The 27,877-nt window shown below is 26.1% G+C and overlaps 1 protein-coding gene across 1 annotated transcript in view; it reads left to right on the top strand.

Moving 5' to 3' along the window:
- Positions 1–6,292: 6,292 nt before the first annotated feature.
- Positions 6,293–27,877, top strand: part of LOC107170450 (uncharacterized) — a 66,351-nt gene continuing 44,766 nt past the window's right edge. The window contains exon 1 of the mRNA XM_015520578.2: positions 6,293–7,006. Coding sequence (XP_015376064.2) covers positions 6,955–7,006 — 52 coding nt within the window. The 5' untranslated portion in view covers positions 6,293–6,954. The remainder of the gene's footprint in view (positions 7,007–27,877) is intronic.

Genomic DNA, 27,877 nt, shown 5'->3' with positions numbered 1-27,877 from the left:
TTATAGTTGCTCATAAGTCATAATATTATGTACAGATGTACTGGTATAAAATGTGTGACGGGTTTGCATCATTTCGCAATGTTAAAAGAAATAATTATATAATATTTTGATTTTGATATTCAAACGAATACTTATACAATTTCGTATTAGTTACACAATGTAACGATATTCATTACGTTTTAATTTATTTATGGATAATGGATAATGGATATAATATTACGGGGGATCGGACATTTCGGCGTGGCAGTTTCGGCGCGGGCGTACCTTAGCGTCACTGATATATTAGTATAAAATTTTAAAAATACAAAATAAATAATATTATATTAATATTATATCATTGTCATATTAGGTAAATAACAATAAAGTTTTATAAATATGTTAAATAACACAAGGTTATTATATGTTACTACGTTAGGTTAGGTTAGGTTAAAAAAAAAGTTAAGATAGGTAAAATGTGGGTTACTATTTTATGTAATCGACGATTTAGATCAGTTTATTAGTTATATTAGTATATTATGTAAGTTAGTTGCTCTATTAAAACATCGTAGCGTATTGGAATCCTTCTCAAGTAATTTATTAATGTCCAAATTGTAGGGCCGCACACTCCCATTTTAATATTTAATCTTCTATTTATTTTGCTGCCTCAGCATGATTATTCGTTCTATTTTCAGAACCACGGACTCTAATCATATAGATTCTAAATTTTTGGAGGGAAACGTACATTTTTTCTTCCCCGACCAGTATGATCAATTCGACCTACACAATTAAAAAAAAATTTTTATATAATATATCATACAATTATAATCATCTTATTGCGATTATTGTTTATAATAGTAATAGTCTTTATTAAAAAAAAAAATGTCTCGTCGAATTGGCCAGATATGTCTTCGTACCGAAACAGCGATGTCGATATAGCTGTGCCGTAATATCCTAGATTCATATTACGTTTCTATGGATGTATAAAATAATGATATACATGATCTGTTTACCTATGTGGCTTGTGGCTATATGTCCTATAGGCTACGGATATCACCAGTGCTTCTATGATTATATATTATTCGTTCCTATATGATATTTACCTACGGTCTACCTAGTTAACGTGTTCATACACGAATAACATATAAATTATCCGTACATAATTTACCTCTACATTTCCTATCCTCAGAGTTGTCGATGTTTCAGGGCTCAAATTTTGTACGGGTGTTTAAATATATTTATAAGTAAGCTAATTTCAAAACGAAAAAATCCTTAATCGACAATTATATTAGGTTAGGTAAAAGTTACACTACAGTTGTAAGCTTGTAGGTAATTAAAAAAAAATTAACATTATAACATTATAACATTATTATAAAAAATATAGGTTATCTTTATTCTTTTTACAAAATATTATAAAGTAGGTACGTATATAACTTATATTGAATTTATTATAATCGTTATTTCATAAATATTATCAATTTATACTTTTATTATTTAAGAATTTCAAAAATAAAGTAAATGTGTATTGTTGATAACTGATTTAAATTAGAATTACCATACTTAACAAAACGATACGATATTAAACTCTTCAACAGGTGAATACTTAATTTGTTATAGACAGCTGCTCACCCCGCCTGTACATTATTAAAAACTACCACTGTCTATCGAAATGTTAAAGTAGGTATTACAAAGTTTGGAATTCATTAAGTATGCTACCAACACAATTTTCTTTGCTATCTAAAATTCATTTAAATACCTTCATCATCATATTACATGCTACAAGAAAAATGAATAATCAGTCATTAGTTATATTTTGATAGTTTAATTGTTTGATACCTATCAACCAGAATTTTGTTTTGGAGGGATAAGACTTAATACAATTTTTAAGTAGTAATAGTATTTATTTTTGAATATGTACAGAAAGCACAATCTTGGTTAGATAGTTGATAATTTTACCTAATAAAATTACCAAAACGATAGGGGCAAATTATTTTATGGGGGCTTAAGCCTATTAGCTCCTCTCTATTGGATGCACTAATACTAGCTAATAATGAAGTGAGTTAAGAACATTTTATAATGAATATAATATTATAATTTTTGATTATTATTAAGATAGTAAAATACATAAAACTGTCAAAACTGTCAAAACTGCAATAATATTTAAGTGTGAATTTTATGTGTTATCTATTGTATCCATATTATGTTGAGCTAATGTAACGCAAAAGGGTAAAATAATCATAAATTTGTGTATTTTTTTAATACTAGTAAATTTTTAAAGTTCAATATGTAAAAGTAGAATAATCTTTTGGGCACGACATCATTGTATTGTAATATTTGTAACACGTTCATATTTAATAGGTAAAAAGTATCATGATATTAACTTACGTCGTGAATTCGTGATGATTACATAACAGATTTTATATTAAACATTTTCATCGAAACAATAACCTCATTTATCTACTTACAAAATCCACAGAATAATTATTATATAATTATTAATCACACATAAACGGCACTTATGCGGGCATAGTTGATAGGTACAAAGGTAATTTAATGGTTACAATTAAATTAATCGCGAGAATATTCTACAATTATTATCATTTGTATAAGATATAAATATTTACGGAGCTTAAAATACTATAATATATTAATATTCCGATTCAGCAGGTATATTGAGTGAAAAAAAAATGTGCGGTCGCTATACATTACAACATAATAGTGCCGCCAGTGTATATTATTATGATCGTCAATGGTGGTCTCAGGTTTATTGTTCATTATGACATTAGCTATATTATACAGCGTGGTTTACGATGCTCGTCCGATTCTGCGAATCTGTATACAAATAGACATTTGTTGAAATATTGTTTGTAATTCGAAACGACAGGCAGCGAAACATTCATTGTATAACAAAACTAACAAGTAACAATACATACCTACTTTATGTTGTATATTTTAAGTATATGGATCATCCTGCTATCTCTATCAATGAGACTGCAGCCGCTGAATAATATGATGACAAAGCTATTATCTAGTCCATGATAGAAACCCATTACCGTCAGTTTCCAATAGTTTTCAATTATTCAATCTAAAAATTAAAATCGTAGTAGGTATGCCAAAGGTGGAATGTAATGAAAATAAATCATGCCACATTATGTTCACGTGCTCTCAAACATGACTTTTGTCCTTAAATAACATTATAATAATCGTTTTAGATACATAAAATACCTTGGAGTAAACTTCGAAAAATACTAATATACGAGTGCACATCATAAATTACTTACACTGCACAAAATATAATTGATTTTTCGATACCACCTAAATAGAAAATGTATCCACTTCTAAAATCTAAACCAACATCCTGTACACAATTAAATCTCCTTACACCTTTTTTAATGGACAAACACTTTTTTTTAAACATATGTAATTCAAATTTGCGGCTCCGATAAAAACGCCAACATAAATTAAATTCAAAAAACACAAAACAGAACCTTCAGATTAATCATTTAAATGCTCCATTTGATGACAAAAATAATACCTTTAAACGATAACAATTGTAGAAACTGTCCAAAAATAATTTTCCCGTTACTATAAGTTTTTAAATGATCACCAAAATATTGTCGACAAAAAATGATTCCAACCAATCCCTGGCAATCCCTCTCCTCAATTAAAAATAATCTGATAAACCATTCACTATTTATCATCTTTTTTTTGCAATTTAAAACCGTAGAAGTGTAGTATAGTAGGCGTTTTCTTGAAATAAAGTCTTTTGTCAGCATTAAGCCGTTCTAAAATTTCCCTTATGCGTATTAAACCTAATTTATATAGATTGTGGAAATAAATTAAAGAATAGTATATATGACTTAATTCGATAATATCCGTCTTAAGATAATAATTAGTTATGTCGTTTATATAAGTTGGTTGGATACCTTCTTCACTTCTTGGATATATCGTCAGGTTACGATGGAAATTCAAGTTTGTCTTGTAAAAAGTTTTTAATTGAATGGGAAAACACCGACGGCGGAGAGAAAATATTATGCACGTGACTCGCAGCGGTATGCAAAATATCTCCTTATTCTCCTTATTGTTAGACCGTGGCATGGGGTGGTGGATAGGAATTAACAACATCAGCGATTGTTTGATTTGGAATCTGGTAGTGTATACGGTGCAGGGATTAGTGAAGAAAAAAATTGTAGTTTATGATTTACACCAAAATAGAAAGTAATAAATATATTATTCTAACACAATCCTTATTTATCTAAATGACATCATATGTGAGTGTAGTTGAGCTTTACTTTTTCTAGAACACGTATACAATATCTGTATTTTGAGACACTGCAGATCACAGATTGTGTCACGAAAATAATAAGAACTTTTCGCCAAATGTTGATGAAAATTTTAAAAAGAATAGAACAATAGCATTTACCATTTAAATTGTTATTTTGTGCATTATAAATTATAATACTGTTGCCTGTCGGTGTTCATAATACATATAGATTGAATTTTTCCGAAATTAAAATAATTGTTTTCGCATCTTGCATGATAATAGTGTAATTTGAATGGTGTTCAAATCTGATAAATTTTAATTAGATACCTTTTACTTTTTTTTACTATACGAATACGATATGTTGATACAGGAATATAATAAATAATGATTATATAATATACTAATAAATATATATATAATAACTATACTATTTATAAAAAAATTGTTTATAATATTTTGAATTCTATATACTTGATTCTACATAATTGTACCTACATAGTCTTTGAGTTGATATAATTTATAATTATAACTAACTACGCATTTTCTAAAATGTGATAAAATTGTTAATTTATCCTACACGGAGTTATTTGATTTTTGATTCAAAACATTACAATTTCAAAATTAATACGTTTTAATTATTTTTTTCTTGGCCAAAATAATTCATTTTTACTAAATCTAAGTTCAAAGTTTTAAAAGTATATCCTATAGTGGGTAGGTACAGATCATATTTTATTTTAGTATTTATTTAGTAGTATAGTTTTATTTATTATACTAAATAATGTATATGATTGTTCCACCAAAATTGCATCAAACTCTTCAACTATTGTTATAATATATTCCAAATTGTCCATACAAAATTCCCTTACTATTCGGTTTAGATGGCCCATATATAAGCGGTGAACATTTATACTATTATCATACAGTTTATTTTGGTAATTGAATAATAAATTGTAAAGGTTAAGCAATGTCCTAATTAATCGGTGTCTCTATTAAGAGGACGCTACACAACCATTTGTTGTCTACATCTTATAAGTTCATACCATTTATGGTCAATTTACGGTCAGCTGCAGATCACGTTTAGCTCCGTTACTTTAAAAATTAGAGTAAATCCATCTATTATGAAATTTGATGGTAAGAACATTATCTGTGTTTGTATGTGGGTTTCACAATAATTCAATTTTGTAGCTAATTATGTGTATGTAAAAAAGCGTAAATTAAAATGCTCATAACTCACTTACAAATTAAGGTATCGTAAAAAACCCACATGCAAACGCAGATAATGTTCTTACCATCAAATTTCATAATAAGTCAATTTACTCTAATTTTTAACCTAATAGAATAAAACGTGATCTGCTATGTGTAAATTTGCCATGTTACGCACTTGAAAGACGAAGACAACAAGTATATATATGTAGCGTCTTCTTAGCGGAGTCTACTATTTATATATAAATATAAAATAGGTGCAAATCTTCTTAATAATAGCACTCGTCTTGTACATATTGTGTGCTACACTTTTATGTTTTATATTACACTGGAGCCTCCCATAATGTCACCTCTGAATAGCGGACACAATGACTCACCCGAATTGCGTGCATAATAATTTCCATGACAAAGAGTGTTCGGTATTTAGAGGTCTCACACGTGTTTATTAATGCCTAATTTTTGTTCTACTGCCCTTTATATAGAATAATAAGGTCTGGTAGATGGTACTAGAAGAGTGGTATTAAATAATTTATGTATAATATAATACGATGTTTTTTTTTTTATTAAAGAGTATGTTATCGTCACATGAAATAACTAAAATAAAATATAATGTTATAATATATACTTAAATTGTAGCTCTATACAAAAATAATAATAATAATAATATAATATCAAGGAGTTCGGATGTCGCCGAAACCGGAATAAAAATACGATTAAATTTCGTTCACCCGTCGGGCCCACCCCCGCGTGTGCTAGAGCGACGCGTCCCGCCAAAAGCCGACGCGATCCGAACCTTTGCCGTTGGTACTTACCTACCTACCTGCCTACCAATAACACATTTACCGACGAGCGTACGTCGACGACGCGCGACGTACGCCGCTGCCGTGGCGTATTATTATTATTATTATTATTATTATTACTATTACCGCACCACTACGGCGCCGGACCCCGCGAGCGCTGTTCACTTGTGCGTATTGTTTTCGCGCCTCTGAACATCGGAAGTTCCGGCGTGCACAGTTTGCCGAGCAACCCGCCGGCATGGCCGTCGGCCCGACTAAGAAACGACATACGAGTAATAACAATATTATACGCGGCCGTTGAAAAATACAATAATATATAATATACCTATAATAACCGCGTATTACGACGACGATGATGACAATAAGCTCGTTAATAAAATTATGCGCTGGCGACGGATTTAAATTGAACGAAATTGATACGGACAATTTTAAATGCAATTCGTAGTACCACGGGAGGTATATGTGCAATATTTATATCTGAAGAAAAATTACAGTCTATATTGGATCACACCTCGGCGTACACATAAAATATTATAATAATATATTATTATACCTATCGTCACCGTCACTTAATATTTACGTTCACGGATCATATGGAAATAGAACGTAGCCAATCAAATCATTAGTAATGTAATATTATTCAAGTATAATATTGTACACGCGTTTTGTTATAAATCCATTCATAGTCATAAACGGACGTTTTTGGGCGGCATGATACGTTCAAATGAAGTTTTCATTTCTTATCTACTCATTATGCTACAAGGTAAGACGTGGCTACTATAGTTGTACCTATATATTATAGTTATTTTGTTCTCATTTCTAATTCTAATTCTAATTATTGTTATGGACTTTTATTTTCATAACTACAAATTACAATGCATAGCAATTAGGTACTCTATTTTTGAAAAAGACGCGCGGAATCATTCGATTTTTATTATACTTGTTGATCATTTAATATAATCTGTTTATGTCTGGTTGAAGAACAATTATTGTTGTTGTAAACTCTAATGCTTGAACCATATTCATTGATTAACAGTTGTTTTAGCTTGTCGGAGATTACCTATATGGCTATATTATTTTATAAAATTGGGTCCATCTAATATATCTTAAATTTATTGTTCAGTATTTGGTTATAGGTACAAAAAAAATATATATTCATATACTAGTTTTAATTATTAGATATGAACAGCAATATTATACTATTTATACTGCATCGTTTCCCAACTTTTTTAGTGTCGTGACCCTCAAAATAGGTATAAAATATGGTCAATCATTTCGCGACTACCCTTCCCTCCATCTATATTAGGTAAAAATTTTAACAGTAAAAATATCCTATCATTATCAATATCAATTTTAAATCAACGTTTTATTATTTTTGACCTACGCGACCCCAAGTCAAGATGTTCGCGACTCCCTAGTTGAGAAACTCTGTTATACTGTTTAATAATAATAGGTTAATAGGCAAATTAAAAATCTTGACCATGGTAGCTAATATGAATATTTTAACGTTAGTAAAATTATTTTATTCAAAATATGATATTATATTAGTGTTCATAACGTTTACTATTTATTAATATGTGTTTAAATTACAAAATATTGACATTGTATATGGCATAGATTTAAATCGTCATATTATCGACTATCTTGAATAAAAGGTTGATAAATGATAATGGTATTAAATGTCGATTAACGAACTGTTTTCTCTAATATATTTGATAATTCTGGGTTAATGTCTTAAGTGTTTAAGTTAAATCTGTATTTCAATGTTCTAAAGTATTTTAGGGAGAATTTCTACAGAAGGGTATACTTCAGTTATGAATTTATTATGTATTTCATGATGTATGTAATATACTAATATACAGTAATTATTATTGTTCTACTGCTTTGAATACATTAGTGTTTGTAATAAATTCCATTAAATGTAACTAGATTTATCCTAAAATTACTTATTATCTATAGAAAACCAATTATTGATTTAATTTTTTCGTCATAATTTTATAATAGTTGTTTTAGTTTTTCATATATTACAAATAATTAAATACCTACGTAAGTAGATATATGTTATATTAATTTTTCATTAAACCTCATCAGTCATCATAAATTAAATCATCTGCTTAAGTAATTAAACTTGTACTTCAGATAGAAAAAAAACCCGAGAAAATCACTCTGTTGTGTAATACATTTTGAGTTTATTTCGTCAGTGAGTAGGAAGCCATTCTGTAAGTAATGGATGTGTTAAATTTAAATTGAATGATAAACTATTGCATACGAAAAACTATACCTACTCATCAGATATCATTTTTCATCCTAAATTTTTAATAGGATATGCTATAATTTATTTATACATTACTAATTACTATTATAATAGATACTAGGTTGAACTAATTTTTGAAAAAAACATTGTTAATATTTTAATTAGGCATTATTATTAGTATAACAATATATCACTTATTTTTGTTAATAATTCATAAGTCATAAGTCAGTATCGAAGTATGGCAGAATGGTGAAAGTTAATAGTTTAATGGCATAATAAATATAGTTTAAAATTAGTCTATATATTTTGAAGATTAAATTGTGCATAGAAAATGATAATTTAACAAAAATAGCAGAATGTTTTAGGTTTCTATGATAAATATTTTTTTTTAAATAACAAAATAACGAACATTGTTTAGCGAAAAACTGTTGTTATACGTTAGTACGTTACAATACCCAATGTAAATATTTGAATTACTAACGAATATAAAAAATGCAAGGTATTTAAGAGGATGTTACATGGCCATTTGTTGTCTTCGTCTTACAAGTGCACTTATGTAACAGAAAATTTACGATCATGCAGTAGATCACGTTTGACTCCGTTATAGTTTAAAAATTAGACTGAATCGACCTATATAAAGAAACCTAATGATAAGAACATTTTTTGTGTGGGTTTCTTTTACAATAGTTAATTTTTTTTTAGTAAATTAAAAATGCTCATAACTCACTTATAAACAGAACTGTCGTAAAATAAAACCACATGCAAACACAGATAATGCTCTTACCATCAAGTTACATTTAGTTAAAATTACTCTAATTTTTAAACTGTAATGAAGCTAAACGTGTTCTGAAGAGAGTAAATTTGCAATGTTACGCACTGGTAAGACGGAGACACCAAATATCCGTTTAGTGTTTTCCTAATATCGGTTTTAAATACTGGTAAAAACTAAAAACCGTTAAAAACCAAAATACATATAATAGAAATGATTCTGAAATCAGAAAAATCATATACTGGTTTGAGTTTTTTAAAACCTGGTTGGCCATTGTATTGTATATTATGATACCCAGTAGGTATACTTGGTAAGAACTAAATTAAATATTGTAAATAAAAATAAATCGTACTTAAGTTAAAAATATATTTCAGAGTTTAATTCAGTTTTATTTAAGTATTTATAATATCACTTTTAAATTGTTGGTAGAAATTTATAATTTTTAATCTGTACCTAATACAATATTCACTATTCAATATACTGATTTTGTATTACCGTTAACGTTAAACTTAAAAATTATTTTTAAGAGTTTTGTTCGTTTCCAAAATCGACTATTATCAAACCAAAACCCACTAATAAAAAATCTTGCTACACCCTCCATTCCCGGACCCCCCCCCCCCAGACGCCTAAAATGCAAATGGTGTCAGGATCTGCTATCCCTCACAAATTAAACCTACTATACTTATAATACATAAATCGAAAAAAAAGAGAAATAAATAAAAGCAAGCTATATGAGTGTCATTAATGGATGATTTCTCTATACGTCATGTTAATACATTACTGTAATTTAAAATTGTACTCAGAACACATACTTATTATGACAACAGGTAATAGATTGTATATTTTAAAATCAAGAGAAAAAAAGAGTTTTGTTAAAATTCGAAATTAAATTGTTTATTATAAAAAAATTGAGACAATGTATTTTTGTTATTTTTTAGTTCCAATAACAGCTATTCGAATATCAATTACAAAATAAATACATTTTTTCAAAAATTTGTGTTGCTTTATAATATTCCCGTTTTCTTGTTTTAGTTTTCCTAAATTATTTTAAAAATTACTGGAATATTATATGTATTAATTTTAACCCCTAATATAGTACTGACTAAATTTAATTCGTTAACCTTTGTTGAAGATAAAACTGTATAAATGATAAATTTATCCGGAAATAAAATTTAAAAAATAAATAACGCACATCACTTTAAAACCATTCGTATGTTATATTTATTATGTATAGCGAAATATCGCTTCACCAAAATTAAACGAATAAATATGTTTTTTACGAATTTATTAAAATATTTCAAATTAAAAGCATTTTAACTATAAAAGCATACAATGAACTCAGTTCAATTAAATGAATTAAAAGAAACATTAACAGTTCTCGACAATGCTTGAGATTGGCTAGGAATATTGAACAATAATTCACGAAAATCAATAACATATACTACATCTATATAGATATATTTAACAACCATATTATGTTAATAATTGATGCAATATTTCTATTAGATATTCAATTTTTGATCTGCAAGTATTACTTGATGTAGCTGAATTAAAATATAAAAAAAATATAATTTTAATTTTATATTTTCTTTGAATATACCAAACCATAATAATAATAAAAAATTAAAGACAAACATGTTGTACCTACATTATATAACCTATACCCATATAATATGAACATTATTTAAAGTCGCAATGCGATAAAATAACTTAAATAATCAAATTATAATTTAATAATTCTTAATCAATTATGATGTTATTATACTTGATATGTTACCTATGTGAATATAGTATACACTCAGTATACCTCCATTGTATATTTAATTAATATTAGTTATTCTATTTAATTAGGTACCTACCTATTTAAAACATCTACTCTAATTTATTACGTGGGTGAAATTTTAAAACAGCTAAAGGTCGTAGGCATTTGATTTTAAAAGCAAAATCTTTGTGAGTGTAGTCATTTTAAAGAGCTGTATCTAACAGTTTATAACCGTGGCTATATCAATCAGAATAATAGTTATTCAGTGGTTATACGACTACTGTGACACAGTGCGGTAGGTGCCAACTATCATAAAAACTTAACACTTAAGACTCAAGACACAATGCAACTATACAAGATTTGTGCAAACTTTTAACCTAACAACTTAAACGTCCTTATAAATAATAGTTAAATAAAATATTGAAACAAGTTAATTGACATATTTCGAAGAAGATGTTGTTGATTTATTATAATATGTGATTAATATTATTTTAAATTACAATTTTAACTTAAAAATATAAGATAACTTTTAATTATGGGAAAACAAAATTGTACAAAATTATATCACGATAGGTGAGTTGATTCCCGGGTCATTATTAGGTATGTACGAGTTGATTACTGGGTCATTTAGAGGTAGGTATGATTCCTCGTTGTTGTATAATCTCATTACCTGCAGATACCAATTTATAAAAACAATGGGATAGACATTTTTACCAAATTGCTAATTTTTTTATATATTTTTTTACTAAATTACTAATTTTTTTTTTATTTTTTTAACTAATTTAAATTACTAAATGTTTTCAATAAATAATAAATATAATATAATATAATACAAAAAATAATTAATATATAAAGATTAAATGATTTTCAACATATGAAAAAACTAAAAATGAACAACATTTTTGAGAAACTTGTCAGCCAACCTCCTCGTGGTGTTTCTTGGGTTATGCTAATAGGCTAAATATTTTACTAAACATTGACAGAAATATAATATAATTACCCGGGAATCAACTCGTATGCAGCCAATTATATTTACGTATTTTTTTTGTATTCCCGGGAATGATTCCATATCCGGCCTTTAGTTAATTTCTGGGAATGTTAGGTAAACCATAGATCTGTTGGCCTTGGCCTAATTTCTAAGAATATTTTATTATATAATATTTACGTCACTATTAGAAATTATTTTTTTTTAAATCTCAGTAAAAAACTTATCAAGAATCTTGTATTACATTTTCAATACATACTGATTTATACATTTAAATTAAATATTATTAACTAGGTACTGCAGTATAATAATCAAGACATTTTCGTAATTTTTATGAATCTCCATCATAAAATTTAAATTTCAAAAGCTTAAAAGCTTATATTTTTATCAACAGTTTTAAACTTTAAAATATCTATAAATAACTTTAAAATAGTCAAGATATGTTTGGAAATTTTATATGTCTATCACGGGGATGACCAAACTTTTTTTATAAAAATCTGCTGCTGAGAATGCTTATATTTTCCCTTTGACCAGACATTAAAATACATACAATGATATTCGACTGCGATCACTGAGTTTTATAAGGTAGTCTATAATAGTTTTATTTTAACAAAAATATCGATGTTTAAATCATCGGTATTTCACCGTTTGGCCACCATTAGTTTATTAAATGCTATTCTATTTGTATATTTATTATAGATCTCTTTATAAAGTACCTGTGATAATATTTTTAGTTTGTTGCCCAAGTTTTAAAATAATACCTTTATCAAAATATTTCGAATATAATTCCTAAGATATAAGTTAGTTTTTTGTTTTACTTTTTTGCCTTTTCATACTACTGATATAGTTCCCATAATATTGTTGATGATTGTAGTTTATAGCTTATAATAAATAATAATTATCATATATTGACATATTATTGTTAATTTATGATAAAATAATAAAAAATATTTTCTATTGTATTGAATACCAATATAACTAAAGTAATAAATGATTTATTTACCACGTTTTTATTAAAATAAAGTGGGTACATGTTATTTTTAATAGGTACTACATTTTTGTTTGATAAATATTCAACATTTTCACTTTAAAGAAAAAATTTTACTCAATGAAAAATAAATACTGGTCAAATAAATGTTCATCATATAATTGCAACCCGTTATATTAGTATAAAAATAATATATTATTGACTATTGTAATTTTCAATGTGTATACATTATGTATAGTACAAGATATTATATTATACTACGTAAATATGCAATTCGCATATTTTTTTTTTTTTACAAATTACGTAGACCATTTTAAAAGCATAATAAAATACCTAACCTTTTTATTAATACATGTATAACTGTATTTACGATTTCACAAATTATTCATAAGTGTTATTGTGAGCACGCAATTGATAGAATTTGCACAGATTTCATTACTTAAATCTATGAATTTAAATATTTGTATTTAAGGCCGCTTAAATTTTAGGTCAGTACACAAATTGCGCCGCTTAAATTTTAGGTCAGTACACCAATTGCGTTACTTATATTTTAGGTTCCTTATATTTACATGGACATATTATGTTAGTAAGTTACTAAATGGCGGAAAAAGTTAAATATGTATATACACAATTAAATATAGCTAACTAATATACATTCAAATATACTTAATTTAAAGCAAAACGTATACGAAATTACAGGAAAATACGACAAGCTACAAGCTGATAATAGTACCTATCCCGACTCGACGTAGGGCGAAATATAAAATATTTTATTTATTATTATTATCGAACATATTATTAAGTATGAATTTGAGAGATAAATTACTAGTATAACAAGTTTTCATTATCATTACTTAATTATCGTTATCCACCTATTATTTATCTGCCTAATTTGTATGTTCCACACACTGTCTAAAGCAGACATATTATATTTTTATATTTTTATGTATATTAATTATTTATTATTGACATGTATGATTATATTATCTATGTGTATGATTTGGTATAGATTTATATTGTACAATTATTATTAATATTGACGTTCATTGTATTATTTTTTTGTATTGACTGAAAAAATTATATAATACAAATTTTTATAAAAGTATTTTTATATACTAGGTGTAATATATAGAATAATATTATAATCCCTGAAAACAACTGAGCGCAATTATTGGTCTATCGACCCAAAAAAAACAGAGCGCAATTGGTCTATCGACCCAAAAAAGACAGAGCGCAATTGGTATATCGACCCAAAAAAGACAGAGCGAAATCGGTATATCGACCCAAAAAAGACTGAGCGCAATTGGTATATTAAAAGGTCATTTTAAGCGCAATTGGTAAACTCCCTATGAAAAATACACGTCTTCATCAAAAGGAAAGATGTATGTCAAATTAAGTTATTATTTTGATTAATGAAAGTTGTACAACAATATTATAATTACTTTTGCGAATAAAATTATGGTTAAATTCAATTGAAAATTTTGTTAAGTAATTTACAAAACCAAGAACAATAGGTGCAACCACAATCGTCTTAAAAATGCATGTAGCTGTCCCTAATAAATTATGTATACATGATTTATTAGTTTACAAACAATAAAAACAATAATATTATTACTCCAATACGTTAAACATACTTGAAACATAATCGAGTAAAATCTCTAATGATTTAAAATCTATAAAATCGCATGCCATAAATCATATAATGAATAAAAAGTTTATTTTTATAATTATTCTCGATAATAATTTTTAGTTAAATATAAAAATTAAAAAAAAATTAAAAAATTATATTAATATATAAAGCATAAACCAGCTTGGCAAAATACATGATGGGCAAAACAAAAAACAAAACTTAATGAAATTAAATCAATTGTTCTTCACTGGCCACGGAACCATTATCAACAGGCTAAGAATAGGCCACACCAGAATAACACATGGCTACCTAATGTCCCGAGGCGAGCCCCCCTCGTGTATGACGTGCGGGGTCGAACTTCCAATTAAACATATTCTCACGGAATGTCTTGCATACCTCAATGCAAGAAATAGCAATAATCTATCCAGCGATTTATACGATATACTATTAGGACCTTTTCTGCAATCACCAGACATATTCGTGTTTCTCCAGTAGACAGGAGTGGTCTAACTTTTTTAATAATTTAAAAAAAATAAAACACAACCTTATTATTATTATTATTCTCGTATAATTTAGGCATTTATTGTTATTGTTATTAAACTATTAAATTTTTCCTTTATTATTATGTAACACCTTTCAAAAAAAAAAAAATGTATCTTATCCCAACGGCCAAAATGCCGCTAAAATAACCCTTATTTCTTAAATAATAAAAAAAAAAAAAACATAATTCCCAATACCCCATCCATAAACTTAAAAATAATAACCAAAAACAAATTAATATTACATAACCTAGGTTATTGTTATTGGTGTTAATCTCAAAATAATTTGATAAAAATAGATTTTGATCATGATTCCATCATACTGAATCTTAGGGTAGAAAAGTATTAAGTAAAAATAATTTCTGTACGATTTCGTTTTTGTAATGACTAATGAGTAATGACTTTTCGAGTACTTCACAGATTTACTGTTACAAAACTCATATTAACATACTCAACTGTACATAATGAGATCGTAGTACCTACACAAATATATTTAGAACAGGGTAGTCCAATTTATAAATTTATAAATACAAAAAATACAAAAAAGAACACACACACACACACAAGATAAAAGCAAAAAGAAAAAAAATATTTGTATTTTATTTAAGGTATAACAAAAATATTATAATTTAATATGAAAGTTATCACATTATAGAATACTACGTATAATCATGATTATTATTAGTCAGCAATGTGACCAACTGCCACCATGATATATTTAATTTATTTTATGTTTTTAATTAATCACACTTAAAAACATAAAAATTATTAAATATATTTATTACAAATGTCCTCAAAAGAGGGTAAAAATGTGACACAGGTTGGGACCACTCTAGATAAAAAATTTCTTCACTATCATATGTTTGATAAATGGCAATTAACCAGTTACCACGAGCATTTAATAAAACTATTTATTTAACTATTCATATTTTGTAGTAATATACGGTATAAATTACAAATCGGCAATTGTATAAAATTTATGTTAATGTTTTAGAATTTTTTTTTTAGTTGTCATAGTGTACTGTGTACATAAAAGATAATAATATTCATTTAAGATTAAAGTTTCAAATACCAACAAAACATATTTTGGGTTTTAGGTATCAAAACAAAATAACTAAATTGTTATTCTTTGTTAACTTCAATGTAAGAAACATTGCTATTAAATTATTACCTTTGAAAATTGAATTTTTTCTTAAAATATCAACGTTATAAATTTAAAATTCTGAACAAATAATTGTGGGTAACAATGAGTTTTTATCATTTTTTAAATTTTTATAGTGAAAACATATGAGGAATCTTATATCAAATATTCAAGCTTTTTAACTAAACATATTTTTTTTTTGCAATCAATAATTGAAAAAAGCGGGTAAGTCGTGTATGTCGCTCTGCTGTACAGTAGGTTACAAGTGGGTTACTGTAATGGATGGAATTAAATTTGAATCCAATGATATTATATCATTGTATACGAAAAACGATTCTGAGCGAAGACGGTTTATCTGTCTAGGATATATTATAGATTATTAAAAATTTTCAAATCTTAGTTTTAAAAAGAAAAATTTTTATGAATTTCTAGTTTGAAATAATTTGCGAATTTTCGTGATTTTTACGTATTTAGTCAAAATTTGAACTTTAAATGCTTATAAAAAAAAATTGTGACTATATATTTCTTTTATTTTTCAATTGCTATTGTAAAAATTTATAATGAGCCTTGTATTAAATTTTCAAATCTTAGATATAAAAGGAAAATTTTTTATGAATTTCTAGCATAAAATAATTTACGAATTTTCGTGATTTTTACATAATATTTGTAAAAATTCAAACTTTGAATGCTTATAAAAAAAAATTGTGACTATGTATTTCTTTTATTTTTCAACTTCTATTGTAAAAATATGTTAGGAGCTTTGTATTAAATTTTCAAATCTTAGAATTAAAAAGGAAAACTTTTATGAATTTCTATCTAAGATAATTTGAATATTGCCGTAATTTTTACGTATTTAGTCAAAATTTGAACTTTAAATGCTTATAAAAAAAAATTGTGACTATATATTTCTTTTATTTTTCAATTGCTATTGTAAAAATATATAATGAGTCTTGTATTAAATTTTTAAATCTTAGATATAAAAGGAAAATTTTTTATGAATTTCTAGCATAAAATAATTTACGAATTTTCGTGATTTTTACATAATATGTTGTAAAAATTCAAACTTTGAATGCTTATAAAAAAAAATTGTGACTATGTATTTCTTTTATTTTTCAACTTCTATTGTAATAATATGTTAGGAGCCTTGTATTAAATTTTCAAATCTTAGAATTAAAAAGAAAAACTTTTATGAATTTCTATCTAAGATAATTTGAACATTGCCGTAATTTTTACGTATTTAGTCAAAATTTGAACTTTAAATGCTTATAAAAAAAAATTGTGCCTACGAATTTTTAATATTTTTTAACTTCTATTGTTACAATGTGTTAGAAGCCTTGTAATAAATTTTCAAGCTTTTCTACCGAACAAATAAATTTTTATCGATATTTATAGAAAAAAAAACTAATAAAGTTGAAAAATTAAAATGTCCATTAACAGCTCAAAACAAATCTAAATATTTTGAAAATTTTATCAAATATATAACATGCCTATATAAACATTCAGTCAAAATTTCAAGTATCTGTGGTAATTTGTTTTAGAGTTACACCAAAATAAGGAAATCGCTAAAAGTGAAAATCCAATGTTGTAAAAATTTAAATTTCAAATGCTCATAAAAATTTAATTTGAATTTTAGGTGGAATTTTTATTTGTGATAAAGATTGAAAAACTTGTAAGGAATCTTGTATTAAATTTTTAAATCTTAGATTTAAAAAGAAAATGTTTTATGAATTTCTAGCTTAAAATAATTTGTGAATTTTCGTGATTTTTACGTATTTTGTCAAAATTCAAACTTTGAATGCTTATAAAAAAAAATTATGACTATGAATTTCTTTTATTTTTCAACTGCTATTGTAACAATATGCTAAGAGCCTTGTATTAAATTTTCAAGCTTTTCTACCTAACAAATAAATTTTTACCGATATTAATTTAAAAAAAAACTAATAATGATCGAAAATTTGAAATGCCTATGAATAGTTCAACTTAAGTCAAAATTTTTTGAAAATTGCATGGTGGATAGAATATACTTATATAAACATTAGGTGAAAATTTCATGTATCTATGGTAATTTGTTTTAAAGTTACATCAAAAACCAAAATCGATTTTGTCGAAAAATGAGTGTGCGTAAAATTTCCCGTTTTTCCCTTAATTTTTAGTTTGTTTTTCTCAATTATTTTGAAAAGTATTAAGAATTTTTTACTTTTGACTCCTAAAGTACCAACTAGATTCACTTTCTGATCGAACGAGGTACTGAAGTCAAAAATCGAAGCATTTTTACTGCCCCAAAACGTGATGACAGACACAAAAAAAAAAAAAAAAAAAAAAAAAAAACACATCATGGTAAAATCAATACATTCATCGCTCCGCTCAGAATCTAAAAAAACCTTAAAATTAAAATTTGCATTTCTCATGTTTATAAATAGCTCAAAAACAGACAAGATTCAAGAGTCTTATGATGTATAAAAATCTACAAAATAAACATTTGGTGTTCTAAGAAATATATTTGGTACGGAGTCTTTTAAATAACTATGATATAATACTCATTGTTATACTAAAGCAAACATAAATAAAAACTCAGACTTTAGTAATAGTAGTAAGTTTATGTCCTGAAAACATTTATAATTGCCTATGCTAAAATAAAATAAAATACTAAAACAAAAAAAGATTTATCTAATCATAGATACCTATAAGATACAACTAACTTTAACTTGTAAAATTATTTTTAGTTTAACAAAAACATTTAATTTGTTTGAAACCATTAAATGCATATTGAAATGTATGTAAAACGAAACGATTCATGAAACTAGGTAAAATACGAGTATTATGATAATGAATGTATAATCATGTAAAATACATTTTTGTTAACCTTTTTCAGTAAAAGTTGTTAAAATATAATAATATCAAAATATAATGTTGGTAAATGAGTTATGTTAGTTTTAAACTATAGTCTATAACATAGTTACCTAGTAAACTTATAGAAAAGATTTTCTCTGTCTTTTTTAGCAACGATGAATAAATTATTTAGTTTGCCCTGCTCTAAGACAGAATATGACTGAAATTTAACCTCGGGAAGGTAGAGGGTTCTATGAACCTTATACGCTATAGCTATTTCATATAGGTATCTTTTTTATTTTCCAAATCAAGTTATCTAATTTAGTTTTTATATAATATATAAAAAAAATTATAATTCAAAATTAAAATACATTTTTTAGAATGAAAAAAACTTATTCAGCTATGATATTATTTGTAAATTTTAAAATCATTATTTTAGATACTTTAATGGCATTCATAAATTAAAATTATCTAGACTATAATAAATTGTTAGTTTTATAGACAAATAAACTAACAACATTAAAATAAATTTTCAGGCGTAGATCAGGTGGATTTTGTAATGTCATGAGTCCCCAAGTTTAACCATTTTTTTGGTCTCATAAAAGCTGTATAAAGAGGTAGGTAACTAGAATGTCAAGTCATGGTACTGTGTGCTATGTGTGCATTGTTTTGTGGTTTTGTCTATTATTATAATTGAATATTTGCGATCGCAACGTAACACTTTATTTGAATGTAATGAACAGTAGTTTTGCATTACAATATATTTACATGCATTATATTATTATTATTATCCACTATCAATTTGCATTTGGTATAGGTAGTGTGAATGACAAATATCTTCATAACAATACAATAATAATTTGAAATCATTTCCGTGAACGGTTTCTAATCACATTCTGAACGTTAATTATATAGATAGAGACCGTAAATTGTATGGGATATTGGCATTCATTTCGTTTGTCTGTAAATTATTATTAAGCTACAAAATCCCATCATCAATACTGCCGTTGTGGATTTAGGACTCAGTTTAACATAAATCATTTCATGTATTTCCTTTGGCTACCATGTGACCTATTACTCATTGTTTCCGGCGATCAGTGAGCTATTTAATATCGATTCGATTTTCGCATCATTCATGGCTAATATACTATTATTATTATCATTGCATCTACAATTCAATTCGTATACGATGTGAAATTTAATTTCAGTAAACAAAAAATGAAAGAAGCCTTGTAATACGAGCCACATCATTAAGAAAATGTATTTTAAAAAAAAATTTGTTTACTATGTATTTTTATAATATCCCATATCGGTTTACGTTTATATGTCTCAATATATGTATACTAGGAGGGGTAGGTAGAATAGGTAAATACATGCAAATAAAATAATTATTATAAAAGCGATAAAACAAGACAAGATATTTAATAAGAATAAATTAAATATTAATTGTTACCTAGTTGCTTACCTATGGGTTTAAATGGAAATTAATGATAAAAATAATATCTAATAATTATAATAAATTCAAAATTGTCCATTATAATTTCCATAAAGAAATGTGAGTCTAATGTAATGATAGAATTTTACGCGAGTCTAATTTATATTTTATAAGTTAAGAAAATAACTATATCACAGGCCACAGGGTTATACACGAATATGTCTATCCAATCCACAAACAAAACTATAAAACTTAATAATTATTTATAAACTAATAAAAGTTCTACATTTAACTGAAGCAAAGTAAAACATTTAATATTTGAATGAACAATAGTAGCCAGTAGGTAAGATTCTAGGCGATATTAGCATCAAACATAATTAATGAAATTTAGATCTAGAATAATATTCTATTTTTGATATGATTTTTTTGTTCTATGAAAATTTAAAAATAAGTATTTAAAAATTACAATATATCATCTATTTTTAAAAATAGACAGTAAAAGTACCTATACATTTAATTAAAAATAATAATTTTAACTTTAAAATAAATTTCTTCTTAATACTCTTTAAGTATATAGATTTGTTGTATGTTATGTACAACAATAACATAGAACACGAACTATTTTATAAGATGATTTTTGTTTTTAATATTAATATTAATACCTAGGTATAACTCTTTTCGTTTGCTGCTATTTAAAAATACGGTCATTTATAAACGACTATATAGAATATTATGTTAATCGAGTCAGTTGATCTATTTTTTATTTTACTTTTTTTACCAAACATTTGTTTTATCATTAAAAAAAAGAATATCTTTTGTGCGCAGTGTTTTATTTTAATTATTAAGTCGAACGATAAACTACCAAGTAATGGGATAAATCGTATTTTACATCAAACACTTTTTTTTAATAATTATAATATATCTTCTTTAATTTAATCTTGATTAAATATTATGATAACATTTACAACAAAACTACAGCCGATGAGTGATATTAAAGCATTTAGGAAAAAATCATGTACATCATGAATCAGCATATTATATTTTTAAACAATTTTTTTTAATATATTCGATTCTAATACCTATATACGTCATATTATTTAATATTTATGGTTCATCGAATCAAAAATATTATGCATGTTAATTTTATTAGTGAGTTGATACCATAGGATTATTCTTTATGATGTAAAATTGGCTAGAGAGAAGCTTAAAATATTAACACCATATACCGGATCCAGAATATGTGATACATCTATCCAAATACTGAAATTCAATATAATATCGTTTATGTACATCATGGCCACTTATAAGATATTAAAATATTATTAAAATTCTAGTTTCCCTTTATAAACTATTATATAGCAGTGAGTATAAAAAGAAGAATACAAATAGTGAAAAAGCATTTTTTTTTTTGTCTACAAATTCTTGTTTTTTTAATTGTATTTTATTCCATTTTATTACATATTTAATAGTCATTAGTATTGTATTATTCATTTTTATTATCTTATAAAACTTTCGGTATTAATTGATATTTTTTATTATCATTATTCGACTGGATCGGGTCATTAACAGGTGTATACTTGTTATGTATTTAAAACATTTAAACATTTTAAACGCTTATTTTATATTTTAATTATTAGTATTTAAATATTTATTTTCATATTTTGTATTCATTAAGCGATTCTACGAAACCTAAAAAGAGAATAAGGCTGATTATTATTTATTACATAAACACCACGCAGAGTAAAAATACAGATAGTTTATAGTTTAAAATTATACAAATTAACTTGACTACATAATTTCGAATATAGATTAAACAGCAAAGATACAAGTATATTATGTATAGTTCAATATGCTATATAAAACATACGTATATAGCATTAACATAATTGTCCTTTTATTATTAATATTCAATACATAATAATGACAAATAAATTACGTAAGGATCGTTAAGAAAATCAAAGTTGTTAACTTTCTTGCACATATTCAACATATGATTTTACTTTATATTACTTTATGCAAGTTTATAGGACTATTTAATACATAACTTTTTGTTTTTAAGACAGTGTTTCTTTCAGAAAATTTTCTGGGGGGGGATTTTAAATAATCAGAAGGGCATTATTTTACGTTCAGAAAAAAATTGTTGTACCTAAATAACTTAATGTATGTATTAGCAATTATAAAGCTGCTTGAAAAAAAAATCTAATCAAAAAGTTCGTTGACTATCAGGAATATATTAAAACTATTTTACTCTACTTATTCTACATTACTTTATGAAAAAAAAAAAATATAAAATTAAAAAAAAAAATTTTAGTATAAAAAAAAATAATATCTGGAAACAAAATTTTTTAATTTTTTAGTTCTCTATGTTCTACGATCTAAAAGAACCGAATTTGGCGTACTACTTAGCTGCAAACAAATCTACAGTTTTGTTCAAGAAATCTGTGAATACTGCGTTGACTCTTATCTATTGTAGCTGATTTACGGTGATATAAAAATTACGTTTGTCTGATAAATATTTTATTTTGTTTACTATTCTTCACATTTTCTTCGGGGATGGGGGGGGGGGGGGGGACTAATGCTCCACTCTCACGGAGAAGTTCCTGAAAGAAATACTGGTTTAAGGTCTAATGGGAGGTGTAACAAAGACTCAAAGGAATTTTCCACTTAATTTTTTTTTTCAGATAGTTATATGATTCTTATATAATTTATATTAAATAACAAAAAGTTTTATTTCGTAGGTTTATAAATTTACCTAAATTAAATAACCACTTTTATAAATTATAATTTTACCTTTTTTAATTTATCTAAATCCCAGACTAAATAATAAAAAATAAATATGGACCAATAAATTAATAAAACATTTTAAATACTAATTGAGTGTACTTTAATATGAATTTTAGAATAACTGATTAAATATACTTGTCATTCAATTATTTAAATACATACCTAGGTACATAAAATACAGTTAAGAGCATATTTTTTAATAACTATTTTTGTGTTATATGTCATAATATGTGTCTATATATATTAGTACAACGGTACCTATATCATGTGACTGTACAATACATGACACGCGTGACATTATTATAACGCGATACAATACGCGATTGTTTGGTGTTCAATAACTATCACATCGTAAATACGTTTTATTATAAAAGATACTCGAAAGTTATTACGAATTATTTTCATGCACTGTTACAACATTCATAAGTAGGTATGGGTTATTAGATTAGGTTATAACCGTCGACACTGCGAGTATATAATATGGGTAGGTGTCTACATATATTAAACATTCAATGATATGTAATATTATCCGCATAACGCATATATATATATATATATATATATATACGTAAATACTATAATAAATAAAAAACACCATATATGAAATCGATTAGCCCTTGTTATTTGACTATATTGTTACTTTTATTGCTACTTCTCAACATTTCATTTATTTTTATTTTTTTTTTTAACCTATACTTTGACGGAAACTGCCGGAGTGCCAATCAGAAGTGAACTCGCGATCGTTTTCCACCGTGTATTATGACATGATGTACCTACTTACCCCCTATACCGTGTGCGATACTGTTACCGATTTACGACTCGCGAACATATGCAGGAAGCATTATTATATCATGTGCAGCATCTTTGTGCACAATCACTTTGTACAATCCTGTTCATAAACACCACGTAATGTCATATTTAGCGCTGTTCACATTTTGCATTGCAAACATTAATTCATCACGCATATTTCTCCAAACCAATTTAGTCCACAGCTTCGCGTCGGTAATGTCGTGTGGTAAGGGGTGGTAGCGGATGAGGGGTTATGATTTATTACCATCACTCGTATATTATAATCGTGATTTGTTGGGATTGTTTAGACATCGTGCATTAACGCTCACCCATTATATAATAATATTATTTCTATCGAGTTCCGTTTGATTAAAAATATTATTTATTAACTACATAATATCGATATCTATCCACTTAAAAAATATAAACAAAACCTTTGGGATTTTTAACACTGCACCTAACACTGCACGAAGACCATAATGGGATGACTTAAGAGAAATCGTACTCATGAATCATGATGGGACGTATATGACAAAACGGGGACACTCCAAATAAGGTTTGCATATTATGGTTGAATTGTTTATTTATTTTTATTTTTTTGTGATATTTTTATATAAATACAAATATGCGATTGTTATAATATGTAAATTAATATTATCACGAATCAATTGCAATAACATTTCCTTTGAATTCCTGGTGAAAAAAAAACAGTAAAAACTTAATTTTATTCAATTTTAACGCATATCTATACACGGGAAAAAATGGGGACGTCAAATAAATATTATTCAATTTATATAAATATTCATACCTTTAACTTTTATGCAATTAAATTGATCAACTCGAACTTATTTTTATTGAAATAACTGATGAACAAACATTATAAATAATATAATATATTCATTTATAAGAACAATTATAAGGATAAATATAATAATATTATATTAATTGTTACTTTGTAAGCTATATCAAAGAAAAATAAATTATTGCAAAGTAAAATCATTTATTGTGATAAATTAAATTTGCGAACTTAAACTTATTTTATATATATTTCATGCATTTTACTTATTACAGCAATGACACAAATAGGTAAAATTAAATATTAAATTAAAAATAAGAATAAACTAGATCTTTGATTAGATCTATTTCATTGAGTACATTTAAATACAATCGTCATTGATAAACAAGTATAGAATTTAAAATTCTTTAAAGTTGAGAAGATTTTACACGTCCGTCAAGTTGGCACAGTGCAACAAAATATTGCAAGCAAATATCGGAGATTTAAAGATAAAATAATAGTTCATTATTTCAAAGCACTGATCGGATTGGCTAGTAATGATTTTAATTTATTATAACTAACAAGATAAATCATAAATAATATTCGAACATGACATTTTTTGCGATATCATAAGACCAACGATTTTATACAATATCCAATTCTTAAATCATTGTTACCAGTATAAGACATAAATATTAGAATGGCCCCGTTATGCCTCACATTCTTAAACTGCATGTTGAAGTGTTGTCAAATTATCAGAAAGAGTAATGTATTTTATGACCGAGGATGAAAACATTGTTATTATTTTGTCGAACTCAGAATTCACTTTTGTTAATTGAAAAAATAAAAACAATTCTAAAAATAGTTATTCGTTATGCACTGCTTAATAGGTGGATTTATTTCAGATTTTATTTTCTTGGAGATCTTGCACAACACGACTGTCCACTATTATGAATGCGTTATTATTTATTAATTTATTATCATACTGCACTTATATTATAATATAAAGCAATCAACAGTTAATTCTAAAAACTATTTAGACTTCAGTATCAGATTGACTTATTATAAGAGTTTTTTTTTTTTAAACTCTCCTGAAATATATTGAGATTTATATTTCCTCATAGAGGTATACGTATTCAAAAAGCACACCTAAATAATTTTCGACCGGAAACAGGTAAATTTGCTGTTATGTAATTTTTCTTGAGATTTTTTAGCACCTCTCAATATTCTTGTAAGTATTTTACAAAATAAAAACATATACTAGCTGAACACGTGAACTTCGTAGCCCGTTAAAAATCCTACCTCTTATATGTCTCAAAACGAGTGCTAAATTCGTTTTCTGTGATTATGCTAACAGTATATTTTTTTACACATAGATATATAACGGTTAAAAGATAAGCTATATTACCCGTCGATGCTGAGTTATAGTAAAAAAAAAACGTGGAAACGCTCTGAGTGTACGTACCGGCCGGTGTTGCTAGCATCCAGATGGGTGACCAGTGATCACTCAGATTTTCAGCAACAAATCCTTGGCATGTATACATTACGTGTTCCAAACTAACCGTTCTCCCTACAAATAGCTAATCAGAGGTGGAAACTAATTTGAATTGTGGGGGAAGGGGTCAAAACAAAAGTATTCAATACCCACCTATTAAAAAATTTTAGCTGTGCTCACATAATACATACCTACTATTAACAACCTTGATCTAAAATTAAAAAAAATTGGAATAATAAACATAGATTATGATAATTAATTATAAAATGTATCAAATAAAAATAAAAAATTTCAGTTTTTACTGGAAGCTAATAAGAAAAAAAATTTAAAAAAAATTTAAATAAAATAAAAAATGTAATTTGAAACCAGAATTCGCCAAAAAAATGCAAAATATTTCAACATAAATATTTGAAGTTCAAATTGGGATTAAATTGGATATTAAAACGAAGGGTAACAATTATGTTTATTTTATTATAATTCAAAAACATTATTTGTGGGAACTTGAAGCTTTTACGTAGCCACGTAGGTATATTATAAATAGTGTACTTAATATAAATTACATAAAAAAAAATGTAAACTAATTTTAAGCTATTGGCTACTTATATTTTGAACCTATTCAGTATCCACATTGTTCTACGATAAGGTAGTTTATAGTAACTCAAAATGTCGTATAATAATAACATTTAATATTTAATTAAATATTAATAAATAATAGGTAAATGTACTATTTACTGCGAAATTAAATCAACCAATGTAATATTATTAGTAAAACAATTTATTTTAATGCAAATATCAAAATATAGACTGCCTTTGTTAAAATCGTTTTCCGACTTTTCGTATGATATGCTAATCACTGAATTTACATTTAACACAACTATGACAGTGATCCACTCGACACCTATACAACACAGTGGTGCCCACCCACTTTAGAAAAAAAATTTTCTTCGATTTATAAATTAATTTAATCAGAAGATAAAATGTGAAAAAATAAATTTTACAATAATTATCTTTGTGTAATAAGTACTTTAACATTTGATTTCAATAATATTTCAAAGTTTAAATAACGATCCTTATTATATGTATACACTGTGAGGTCTGTTTTCTTGTTCTATTTTCTGTACAAATATCTACTCCTTTAGTCCTTTGTTATTACGGTTATTCAACAAAGTCATTGTCTTGTCGTCGGCATCAAACGAGACAATTTACATTTTCTTACATCTATCTAAATATCAAAGATTCGTAAAAATTCTTGATATTATACCCGAATTATTAACATATTTTATTCATATTTTAAGAACAACAATAATTTAAGTAGGTAGATGAAAGGAATAATTATTAAAATTGTACCGTTTTGAGAGTTAAAATCTACGGACAGTAAATATAAGATATACAGTAACTAAGTGTCGGACTCGTTCATAATATTTACATTGTTTGGTCATTATTATTATATACTGCATAT

This window comes from Diuraphis noxia, unplaced genomic scaffold, assembly GCF_037042655.1.
Source record: "Diuraphis noxia isolate RWA-SAM2 unplaced genomic scaffold, SU_Dnox_SAM2 contig0003, whole genome shotgun sequence".
NCBI lineage: Eukaryota > Metazoa > Arthropoda > Insecta > Hemiptera > Aphididae > Diuraphis > Diuraphis noxia.
Note: the sequence above shows the minus strand (reverse complement) of the source record. Positions and strands in the feature narration are given on the sequence as shown.